Below are 12397 nucleotides of genomic sequence, written 5' to 3'. Positions count from 1 at the left end.
GTATGGCTGCAATTTAACCTGTGGTGTTATCAGTGCCACTGTCATATATGTTTCTGAAACAGCTGTACCATTATGATAGCTTTAGCTACCTGTCAGTGAAACCAAGCATTAAGTGTAACTCTTTTTTCAGCTGTATGATCCCCAAGAGCTTCAGAAGTATAATTTATGCTTGAATAATCTTCGAAAGACAACTACTTCCTCCCTGAACGCCGTTGCTGTGGCTCTCTTGAACAAGGTGAGACTGATGTCATGAGAAGGTAGTGGCAGAATTACTGCTTTCTAGGATATTTTTAATAACTGTACCTCTATTTTTCTATGGGCTGCAGGTGTTCAACTGGAGGGTGGTCGATTGTGATTTGGCTATTGGACTCTGTACGCTCCTCTCCAAAGCAGAAGTCACCAAAATACTGTGGAAGGTTATTGACAACACCTGGCAGAACTATGACAAAATCCTGGTAGGCAAAATGTATTTTAGATATTTTTTGTACCTTTATTTACCCAGATAAGTCAGTTTCTGAGCAAGAAAGGAACAGAAATACTATCAAACATTATTCTGCTCTTCTTCCTTTTACTGTCTTTTTTTTTGTTTGTTTGTTTTGACAAAACATCAGTTTGTTGGGGAAAAAAGGGATATTACAAGTACACAAATGTGTATATGCACACCTCCATTGTTGTTTTCTTCATCAAATTTAATCAGCGACTGTATCTTGATTATTTCAGGCTGTGGCCAGGATCGGCGCCAATCTCTGCTGCTTGTACAACGAGACAGAGGAGCAAGAGAAGTTTCTCTCTGTCATCACTGATGCTGAATGGGGCATCAAGCTTGCCAAACTGGAGGTGTGTGGATGAAAACCACTTTGTATTCACGTTAAAGTTAACAAGTTGCTGCCCCTCTTGACTTAACATTTCACATGACTTGACGCTCACCATGCTTGCTCCCTGCTCCGCCACAGATATCCATCCAGCCAGTGTTCCGTCAGCGGCCTGAGATGAAGCGTAATCTGATCCCTGATCTGGTGAAAAACAGGAGGATCACCCCAGACATTATCCTCCAGTACTGCAGGTCAGCTGCTCACTCTGCAGTGTCAAATTCTCCAGTCTATTTCAATGCAGAATATCAAATTTCATTTTGGGTCAAGATGTGTCGAGGCAAGTATTCTTCTCCTTCCTGTGCTCACCTTCTGCTTCCGTCTGCAGCACCTTTGGTTTAGACCGTGACAGTGTGATCAACCAGTACATTACCACCTTACTGCTGCTCCAAGAGGACGAGGAAGGTGCAGGTGACCCAGGCACAGGCCAGGAGGAGATGCAGCGTATGTGTCATGCAGATGCACTTGAGCGAGTGCTGCAGATTATCCCGATGTTACACAACACAAGCGAGCTCACCGACAGCCTCTGTGCTGCCATATTCAAGGTTTGTGTATGGGGAACAAACTTTAAGAGGGAGAACTTCAAAGCAGTTTGTTACAAACATGAGGGCTCAGTGTTTATGGTTTTCAGACATTTTTACATGAATTAATTTTCTGATAACTTCTGATAGACTAAGGTTATTTCAAATTCACCCGTAGGCTGACAACTGATTCAAGAAAAACGCTCAACTATCAATCTACTTGAGCATCGCGATACTATGTTTTGTGATACTAAATCGATTCTCAAAAACACTATTGTTCTTTAATTAATTAATTTTCTGTTGTGTTTAAATCCTCAACCGCGTAATAACAATGTTGTATTCTTCAACTACAACATAAGACCATGTCGCGAGAGTAAACACAAAGAACACAGGCCTATGAAATGGGAGAGAGTCATAAATGACGCTCTGCTAGCTCATTAATTAAATTTTTATTGCCTTGCTTTCAGAACAACAGTATATTGAATTGTAACCTCTGTATTGTGATACATATCGAATCACCAGAACACGGTCCCAATATCTACATGCTAAGTGATTGGTTGCCCTTGAGCCTGCAGGGTGTTGGCATGCAGCGGAAACTGAAATGGGCTGCATCACAATATGAGACTGAAAGTGCTATAATTAGTTGAGACTGACCCAAATCACTGCAGCACTGATGCACTCTTGCCACTCGCTAGATATTTTAGTGCCGTGATCACTTTCATTTCTGACGTAATGTCATTATTTTGAGACACAAGTACACCTCTAATGAGTTTGACCACAGACATTCTCCCTGCACGAACTCACTGTCATTTAGTGTTAGGAGAATATTTCTCCCCCCTCCCTGTCTTTACGCAATTTTTTCATCTGCTTAAGAAACTCTTGAGTCCTTTAAGAGTCCTCCTCCCTACTTGTAAAAGTTTTTCACCTTAGGAGTTCTCTTAAGGGCAAAGATGTTATGTTTACCAGGATGTAGTTTGAACTGTAAAGGGAATTCTTCAAAAACATTATAATCCTAAAAAGTTTCTTAGAATTTTAGTCACTAGGAGCGACTCTTTGTGATAAGAAGCTCTGTGAATACAAGCACTTGTTGCTACCTTTTTATAAAGTGCTGACCTTACCTGTGCGCTGTGCCCAGAAATGTCCTGACCACACCAAAATAAGGAAATACGGGCAGTCGCTGCAGATAAATACGTCACCACACATTTCTAGTGGGACATGTGATGAGTGAGAGGGATTACTTTTGTACGAGTCCATATATTGCTTTTAAGGAAAATACTTGGCTGTATACCAAAGTTTGGCTATTCACCTAACTTGCAAAATGCCTTTCTACCACAGCTCAGCCCTTACAACTATGAGAGGCTCGAAGTCGTGCTGAAGATCATACAGGCTGCAGATGAGAATGTGACAACCTTCTCTGTTAGTCAGGTAAAAAAAAACCACATTGGCACTTTAAAAATTAAATAGTTAATTGTCTCCAAAATCTATCGTGCAGACCAGCAGCCAGTGTCTTGTAATCCATAGGCGATGGGCCTCCTTCAGCACCTGAAGTCCTACAAGCGCGTCTCTCCTCCATCAGACGTGGAGAACACGTACCTTCTGGAAAACGGACTGCTGCCAAACTTCCTGTCCAACAGCAGACTGCCCTTCCACCTGCTCATGCAGACCAAACATTACTGGAAGATTATCTGTGAGTTAGCCACTGTAGTTGTCTTATTTTAACGTTTCAGTATTAACCCTGACAAACTAAAATTACTGAGATTTTGTTAGATCGCCACTGGTTGCCTGTTGGTATCAGGTGTAATCTACAAGGAGGAAATTGCGCTAAAGTCATATGAGATCCTACTGCAACATAATGTCAGATATTTTACAGTGACTGTGAGTGGGTGATAGACAAAACTTTAAACACTTGTAAATGTATTTGCCAAACCTGTTTTTATTATATATAATTTTGATGTATTGATATAAAGAGTTAATGAAATATGTGGAGACTATGGAAACTAAAATGTTCGTTTCTGTGTTTAGCTCCTGAGCTCAGTGAGGAGACCTTCCCTACACTTCTTCTGATTAGCAAGCTGATGAAGGTAAAGCACACTCATATAAAAAGTAGCCTGAAGGCCTTTACACACCGGTGGCATCATAAATAAATGGCACGAAAATGTGAAATACTTGGCTGCAGTGTTCACAGTGAGGCGAATTTGTAACAGTTGCAACCCATGTTTAATAAAATGGTTGAATAGCATTATTGGCACAGGGGAAAAAAGCCACTGTTGTGTTAACGCCTTTACTCTGTATAATCGAAAAAAACTAAAGCTTTATCCATAAAATTTGGCTGTTTTTAGGTGATTCACATCTTCCTTTTTCTTTCCAGGTGAGCCTCGACAAGTTATACATGTCAGCAGCGAACCATGTGTTTGAGAAGAAGCTGAAGCCTTTACTGTTAGAGCAGAGGAAAAAAGGTCAGAGCCATGGCTACAATAAGGAGACTTTGAAGGTGGCCAAGACGATGATGAAGTACATCCACTGCATCCAGAGCCCAGAGTGGGCGGCTGCCACAGCCCACAAGATCACCCAGGAGCTGCCACCAGGTCTGACCTGCAGATTAGATACCGCCCGCTGCTACACTGCTTGTGTGTTTATATGTGTGTGCTGAATTGTTTGTTGCTCTCTACAGGCCACGGGAAGACGCAGTCTCTTAAGTTCTGCTTGGCTCTTGGAGATGCCTGGTTGAAGGATCCAAACCTTGAGGTCAGTGTTTGTGATTTTCACCTTACACCATATAAACTTTAAATCTCTCACATCTTTATGTGGTTAGTTTTTCATCATCTGTTCTGCTCTAATCCTGAGCAGGAGGCAGCGCGTGCCAGAGGGGAGACCTTTCTGTCCAAGCTGAAGCTGCAGTTTCAGCGCTCAGCTACTGAGAACACCTTGATAACCAGCCAGCTGAACAGCCCAGAGCATCTGAAACTGACTGGGCTGCCAGCCAGGCTCATTGTGGCCCTGTATGAGCACAGCGGTGTGGAGCAGCGCTTCAGAGACTCAGGAGGTCAAACTTATCCTGGTGAGCACGCTTTGTCACAGCAGTCTGCAGGAAAAGCTGAAGTAAAGCAATGTGTCTATATAAGATCAGTTTATGTGCTGAAGATGGCTACTGGAATTAAGTGTGTTACATTTTCCATTTTGCTTTGCACTGCTTTTTATGACAATTCATTTTTACCTTATTTTCTACTTATTAAAGCCACAATATCCTGCTTTATATTGTATATGACAATGGTTTTACATGTTGTAACTGGGAGAAAGTAATTTGAAGTGGATCATCTGCCTCTAAACAGATATACATGCAGTGGTTAAGGAAATAGCCACCATCAACAATGTGGATCTCCTGAAAATCCGTAACATGATGTTGGAGAAATGGATCTGCAAAACAGGCCCTGCTGTCACCAAGGTTTGTCTCTCTGAGCCTTATTTTTCATAGCCAGTCACAGTTTATGTTCATCACCTATTAATCTGCTTACATTGTGTTTTATTAAATTTGGGACATTGAGTCGATCATTAAGAAACGTGTCAAACAGGTTTTTTCTTTTATAAAGGATATGGGTAATCCTGAATGTGTCAGCAATATCGAGGAGGATCCAGACTTAATGAGGTAGAGACATTGCTGTTACTTTTTGCAGCATTTTGCTTCTGAATAACCTTTTATGTTTTTTATAATGATAAAATTACAATACAGAAGAAAGCACTCAATAATTAGTGTTGAAAATAATTACTTGGACGTTAGTTTGTATCATCTGTTTGTAGAGAACTTTTTATGTACAGAATGAAACTGTCCTTTTCAGTGCCCTGTCTTAATTGTTTCTTTCACAGATTTATTTAACATCCACAATAATTAGACAAAGAGTTGTGTCACCAAAATGTGTTGGCTTCTTGTTTATTGTGTTTATGTGATACTCTCAGGGTGGTGTACATGCTGCAGTCCTGCCCCATGGAGGACGCTGTCCGTCTTCTAAACCCTATCCTGTCTGCTGAAACCTGGGTGAGTAATAAACTGCAGTGAATCAAAATTGAAAATGTGTCCAGAGAAAGCAGCTGATTTCTGTTTTGGGGTTTCCTCCTTTAGCCCCTCAGCACTTCTGGGCCTCGTCTGACCTTCTGCCATCGGACGCGAGTGCTGCTTTGCCTCGTCCGCCTCGCTGATTCAGCCACTCTGGAGACTCAGTTGCAGATCCCCAGGACCAAAATTCAGTAATAGGAAATTCTTTTAATAGTCATGATGGAATAATCAATTGCAGGTTAATTTAAGGGGTGTGTTTGTTTGTGTTGATGTTTCTGTATTTTATATTCACACGCAGATATTACCTGAAGTGCTACATCTTTGTCTCTCAACTGGAGGCATTGAACATACCTTACACGGTGCAGTCTTTCCTCAGCAGTCCCAAAGAGGGACTGGTTAAAGGGCTGTGGAAGAACCACAGTCATGAGCCACAGGTATGTTCTAACTGAAAACAGCTACTAGTTACTTCATTTTAGCTTCATGGTGTTAGAAACATAAAAACAAGCTGCATGCAGGAAAACTGAAGCTGAAAACTTTGTCCTTTCAGGCAGTGCGGTTGGTGGCAGACCTGTGCTTGGAGTATCAGGTGTACGACCCTCAGCTGTGGAACAGTCTGCTTCAGAAGCTGCTGGGCTTCAACTTGGTGAGGAGACGTGTATCAGAAAAATCTTTTTTATAGAGAGGCAAAAGTCGCTCCCCATCTGGTGTCCCACATGAGACCCTATTTGGGAAAAAGTATGAATGGCTGTCAGTGGCGATAAACCATTTTTTGATCCTGTTTGAACTGTGTCATGAATTACACATGATATTTGTCTTTTTAAGAGATAATTCTACAAGTTGAGAAAGCCGCAGTTTGTTGTAGTTCTGTTATGTGTGAAACCGCTCAGTGAACTCCATCTCTAGTCTCCTGCAAAAGCCTATACATAATCAGCTTGGCCACTACCTTGGCACATTTCATTTTGTTCTACCAGAACAAGGAAAAAATTTTGCAAGATGTGAAAGATGCAGCAATGCTTGTGTGAGTATGTCCCGTTACAAAACACACAGGCATCGCGGCTTCAGCGAAAAAGCTCTGACATTACTTATGCAACTTTTGGGTGTGTAGTCATTCTAGTTATATATTTTCACCGTCTTATCATTCATTGTCTTTCCTCTTGACTTGCCAATTTTTTTATTTTAAACAGACAAACATCATATGTGTAATTCATGGCACATTTCAAACAGGATCAAAAACATTTTTTTTAATAAGGTCCCATGTGTGGTCCCATACTGATCCACCAGAAGTGGAGGGACTTCACCTCTCTATTCTTACAAATAGTCTTCATTTCAAGAAGGCAAATTCTATCGAAAAATAATTGAAGGCTGTATCTCTCACACATGATGTCTGTCTTTTTAGTTTTTCTCCAGTCTATGTACAGTTGCTGAATGTAATGCTGAACATTAATAAAGACAGCTCTGTTACGTGTATGTTTTCCTCTTCAGATCAGCCACCTCCAGAAGGTGCTCGAGGCAGCAGTGGCTGTGCCTGCTCTTTGGGAGGTAACGTCATCGCTTTCATTTCAAGGAATGCAAATAATGTCGTCATATCCTCCATTGCTTCACCACATTTTTAGAAGTGATGTAAAATGTGGTCCCAAAGTCTGCGTTAGATGTCTTGATTTTTACGAAATATTACAAGGAAAATATGTGAAACGCAACCTGCACCAGAGCCAAGACTCAGAGAGCCGGTTGATTACAGCAGGGACTTTGCAGTTAAATAGTGATGTAACCTCTAACTCATCTGACGTCCCATTGGAGCAGATGTGGAGCAAAAAAAACACAGCTACAGTAAACAAATGATAATAGAGAAGGGGTTGCAAAGCTAATTTTATTTATTTTCTCCCCAGATTTCTAGTTTCTCCAGGACCTGGAGGAGTATGATACTGGCACCTTTTGTCTCAGGTACTGATAATAGTGAATCCTCTCCTGTTAACAGAACAGATTTATGTGTCTTGATGCTGACTGACCTTTATTATGCAATGTTAAGGTAGATTAATTGACACTGATTGGCTAAAAGGTAATTTTTGAATTTAATAAACATGTTTGCTCTGTTCAATACACCTCTCTAATGTCTGATTGGTTTTCTTTTTGCCAGCTTCTGTTCCTCTGAGTCCTGATCAACAGGCAACGCTCTACAGGACCTTTATTCTCCTCCTCAAGTATGCTTTACTCGTGTTCAATTAGTCACCACCAACTGTTCTGCATACTTTAAAGAACTACCATGGACTGCTAGAATATGAACATCCAGTACACGCATTAGTATATTTAAAGAGGGCATGTCCAAAGTCCAACCTGGGACCCAATTTTGTCTCGTAGACCAATTTTAAACGGTCCTCGGCTTGACTCTCAAAACATACTATATTCAATTTTCAATTCAGTTTTACTTATAAAGCTCAATATCATAAATCACAGTTTGCCTCAGAGGGCTTTATAGCATATGACATCCTTCTGTCCTTTGGGCACCCACGACCCGTGATCCGAGCGTAGCCACGATTTGAGGGGACCTGTGAGACAGTGGAGCACAAAGGCTCCGGAGAAGAAGCCTAGGTAGCGATATGCAGTCCAAGGCAAGCCTGAGCCAGTCCTAACTATAAGCTTTATCAAAAGGTAAAGTCTTAAGTCTAGTCTTAAATGTGGAGACAGTGTCTGCCTCCAGGACTGAAACTGGAAGATGGTTCCACAGAAAATATATATGTGGCTTATCACACAATATTGGCTCATCAAGCAAGATCACTCTGCATTTTTTCTCTTCACCTCACAATGGCAGGACAGTACTACAGTTTATAGACACGCTAGGAGTCGTGGGAAGTTTAATATATTTTTACTGAAAGACGAAAAAGTTGCATTTCGTTTGTTTGTGATTTTTTTTTTTTTTTTTTATTTATCTATTTTTAATAACCCATTTGATGCAGGAAGCAGTTGGCCCCTAGGTATTTTCACATTATCTAATCTGGCCCCCATTCATAAAGGTCACCACCTAACGCTTCCCTTAATTTATGTATCATTCTGTGCCACTTTAATATGTTTCATGCAGCCAGGTTTGATTTACTAAATGTTGGAATTTATGTCAAAAGGCAGCAGCAACCTAAATAATGTGTCATATTGTCTTCATCTTTATTCCAACTGTCTCTTTCTTTCCAAGGTGCCCTTTCCTGTTGAATCTGGACCTGATAGGAATTGCCAATCGCTTTGCACAGTTCAATCTTCCCGCCTTTGCCCTGGGAACTCTCCTTCTCATCCCCTGTGCCGATAAAAAGGCTCAGCAGATCCAGGTGAGTGAGTCCATGTCAATAAATCACATGAGAAGGAACTGTTTGCATTAGGACCTAAAGGATACAGACCTGCAGTCACATCATCCTGACCATCACTCTGTTGTTGCTGTTTCCAGGGTTTTCTGTCTCAGTGTAACCCGGTCGCTGTCCTCGAGCAGGTGGAGGAGCTCATGAATACCGGGGAGTTAGCTGGTGTTCCCTCACAGGTTAGTTGTGACTTTGCACTCTTTATACCACCTACTTTGACACTTCAGCTTTTTCACTGCTCACATGTAAACTGAAACTTTTAAGGTTTTTCAGTGCTTTCATTTCAACTGCTATTTTAGCCTTTGGTATTTATATTTGGACTATCACAGGATTTCAGCAAAACCTTTTATAGTTTCAATATAATAATCAACATATAACATAAACTGTTGAAACAGATCCTAAGAAAGTATTTGTTGCCATAAATATTTTATTAGGCAAGCACTGATAGCTTTTGTTGTCAGCCCCATGTCAGTAAAGGTGTTAAACAGGAAATTACACGATGAGATGGTGTGAAGATGTTAAAGGTGTTGACTTTGTTTAAAATATAGGTGAAAGGGGTGTCTCATGCACTGAAATGTATTTGCATTTTCCAACTTAATTGCCATTTCTTCTTGTTTAAATTATATTGACTTGCATTTAAGCAATATCACATGAGAGGGAGCGATGTTAGACTGTATATTGTCACGGGTGTGATTCGGTCGTAGGCACTCGGCCCGCGGCCTCATGCCGAAGACAATTACCCAAAAAAAAAACAAAAAAAAAAACAGTTCTCCTGGTCTGTTGCCAGGCAACGCAGCACACACGCCAGGAACTCACAAGCTACTTTGTATTTACATTGATCTGCAACTTTGTCCAGTTGGGCTGATGAAACGTTGGAAAACCTGGATGTTGGCACGGCCGGATTCAGCTTCCACTCTCCCTCATCCTCATCAGTACTTCATCAGATGATCATTGATAATTCCTGACCGTGTTTGCGTAATTTTTGCTCCTCTCCAGTTTGTCGAGGTCAGCTGATGTTACACAAACACACCTGGAGGTCTGCACAGAAGAGTCCTGGCTTTCCTTTCTTTGTCCTCTCCTGACGACCACTCATAATTTAATTCAAATGTAATTTTGGGGAAAATATCCATCTTCCTGGTGTAACGCTATAGTGTCAGTTTGCATCAATGTAGCGAGTGTGACAGTTGGTTAATTAATGGTTGTATTTATATTTATAACACCTGTGAATGGAGTGATTTTACTGTTACAAGTCCCTGTGATGTTATACTCTATATCAGCACTGGGACTTGTAACAGTAAAATGCCTCTCGTCCAATCAAATTACTCGGTTGGAACTAACTGTTGTATAATACGCATTTTGATATGACTTCACATTATTGTGTCCGTGATTCCTCAGATCAGGGAGACTGTGTTGACGTTCATCAGCCAAAATGGACAGCACCAGAAACTGCTGAAGACCAAACACTTCAAGCATCTGAAGCAGCTCATTGTGTCGAATGGCCGACCTAACCAGGTGAAAGACTTGGTGGACTACCTGATCAGCCAGAACTGGTAAGTTTGTTTTTCAGCGCCAATTTAAGATTATTTAAATGGAATCTGGTGGCTTGAGCGATTTCAGGGGTGTTTCTGGTTAAACAAAATAATAATCATAATATATTTTAATTATAGAGCGCTTTTCATGGACATTAGTTAAAAATGATCATAAAATAGACTACTATAAATACACACATCATTCACACATTAAAAGCTGTTTTGAAAAGATTAGTTTTAATGAGTGATTTGAATCGGGTTAGGTCAGTGCAGTCTTGAATGTGTTTGGGGAGAGATCCAGAAGGAGGGGGCAGCTATGCAGAAGGCTTTGCCACCCCAGATCCGGTGCTTGGTCCTGAGTGGTGGAGTCAGGAGGTTGGCATCAGAGGAGCGGAGATGGCAGGAAGGAGTGTGGTCAGTGAGGAAGGAGGGGGCCTGGTTATGGAGGGCTTTATAGGTGAGGAGAAGGACTTTGGATTGGATGCATTGTGAAACAGGGAGTCAGTTGAGGTTCCGAAGGACAGGGGTGATGTGATCGCGGGAGGGGGAATGGGTGAGCAGTCAGTCAGCAGAGTTCTGGATGTATTGGAGTTCATTTAGGACTTTTGATGGTGTACAATAAAGAATGGAAAATGATCTTACTCTTTAAAAAAGGGTCTATCTCTGTAGGGATCCTTTCCATAATGTTGTCAGACACTCATAATAACAATCTGAGCCTGTCAGTGGAAAAAACTTTTAGTAGATGTACATTTACAGTGCAAACATACCCCAAATGGTTCAATTGTTGTCTTGTTGCGACGCTGCCGGCTGCAGCCCTCTTGCTCAGCACTTGACCAGCTTCAAAAATTGTCTCCATTAGTCTCATGGTAAAATAGGTCCAGGTTGAAAAATGCCAAGGTTACTCACAACTGTATTTTGTCAGTTTTACATCAGACTTAACCCCTGAAAACACAGTCTGCATGTTTTTTGAGCTGACGAACTGTATTTGTGAGTTGAAACTGAGCCTTACTGCAGTTTAGACTAGATTCAGCTCTTCCAGTCCAGTGTAATTGCTCACCCCCACCTAGTGTCTAAGGATGTTTGACAGATAAAGAGCAAAACAAAAACCGCCCGTATAGGTTTGACCTTTCTAAATCTGAGATTTGTCACTATTTTTATCTGCTCCTTAGTCAGGACGATGCTGACTCACTCGCTCGTGAGTACATGAAACACAGAGAGCAACAAAGAGGGAAAACGCTGACAAACGGCTCCCCATCACCAAGCTGCCTGAAGGTAAGATAATATCCTGGAGCCAGTTTAATCTGCTATACAGTGTAGAAATATTAAGTTTGTTTCACTGAAGTAGTTGTCTGTTCATCATAGTAGTTCAGATTGTGAACCTTTTTATTTCACCATTATCACTTAATTGATTTGTTATAAAAACATAACAGACCTGTAATTCTACTTTAATTTGTTTTTCAGGAGTTTCTCAGCATGCAAAATGGAGTTTCAGGATGAACTGACATTATTTCTGCAGCCGTATTTATGTATTCTCACTTGGTCTCTCTTGGGCTGAGATGCAATGTTTGCACTTATCTATCTTTCAATTGTTCATGTAATATTTGAATAAATGCTTTTCATTATTCATTGTGAACCAGAATTCTTTAAAGAAGACCATTAATTGGTTTTATTTTATTCCTGGAACAATTGTGAAAACAGAAAAACAGTTGTCCAGGCCTGGAAATGGTTCAGAATTAAATTAATGTTTTGGAAAAGTTTTGAATTTTAATTGTTTTGGCTTTTGTTTAAAATATATTCAGAAAAATCCCAAAATATGTTTAACGTTACATGAAATAGCCCTGTATTAATGATTTAAAATCCAGTGCTGCACTGAGTGGTCGTTGAACATACACATCGGTGTATGCAACTAGTCGGCAGCAGGAATATCTAACTAGTGAGCAAAGTTAGCAAACGCTACCAGTTTGCTTATCCACACATGCCTGTGGAGTAAGTGTTTAATATACATGTCTTTTGAAAGACAAATATAATACATGGCTTGAGTGTGCTGGGTGTGGCTCTGCACCAAAATGTTTGACATGGGGGAAAAGTTCTG

At 40.8% G+C, this 12397-nt stretch overlaps 1 protein-coding gene across 3 annotated transcripts in view; it reads left to right on the top strand.

Annotated features, from left to right (window-relative positions):
- The window catches only part of kntc1 (kinetochore associated 1), a 30697-nt gene extending 18624 nt beyond the window's left edge, over positions 1–12073 (top strand). For all 3 annotated transcript variants that reach the window (XM_049577873.1, XM_049577874.1, XM_049577872.1), the window contains exons 38-62: positions 131–235; positions 327–455; positions 721–837; positions 954–1063; positions 1198–1414; positions 2726–2815; positions 2912–3077; positions 3413–3471; positions 3759–3975; positions 4062–4135; positions 4238–4448; positions 4720–4832; positions 4978–5033; positions 5342–5420; positions 5505–5629; positions 5737–5872; positions 5986–6081; positions 6921–6977; positions 7325–7379; positions 7573–7636; positions 8620–8749; positions 8866–8955; positions 10172–10326; positions 11475–11577; positions 11767–12073. In XM_049577873.1, the coding sequence (XP_049433830.1) occupies positions 131–235; positions 327–455; positions 721–837; positions 954–1063; positions 1198–1414; positions 2726–2815; positions 2912–3077; positions 3413–3471; positions 3759–3975; positions 4062–4135; positions 4238–4448; positions 4720–4832; positions 4978–5033; positions 5342–5420; positions 5505–5629; positions 5737–5872; positions 5986–6081; positions 6921–6977; positions 7325–7379; positions 7573–7636; positions 8620–8749; positions 8866–8955; positions 10172–10326; positions 11475–11577; positions 11767–11802 (2790 nt within the window). In that variant the 3' untranslated portion in view covers positions 11803–12073. The remainder of the gene's footprint in view (positions 1–130; positions 236–326; positions 456–720; positions 838–953; positions 1064–1197; positions 1415–2725; positions 2816–2911; positions 3078–3412; positions 3472–3758; positions 3976–4061; positions 4136–4237; positions 4449–4719; positions 4833–4977; positions 5034–5341; positions 5421–5504; positions 5630–5736; positions 5873–5985; positions 6082–6920; positions 6978–7324; positions 7380–7572; positions 7637–8619; positions 8750–8865; positions 8956–10171; positions 10327–11474; positions 11578–11766) is intronic.
- The last annotated feature ends 324 nt before the right edge of the window (positions 12074–12397 follow it).

The sequence above is a fragment of the Epinephelus fuscoguttatus genome, linkage group LG6 (assembly GCF_011397635.1).
Source record: "Epinephelus fuscoguttatus linkage group LG6, E.fuscoguttatus.final_Chr_v1".
Taxonomy (NCBI): Eukaryota; Metazoa; Chordata; class Actinopteri; order Perciformes; family Serranidae; genus Epinephelus; species Epinephelus fuscoguttatus.
The sequence above is the reverse complement of the archived record's forward strand: the minus strand, read 5'-3'. Positions and strand labels throughout refer to the sequence as shown.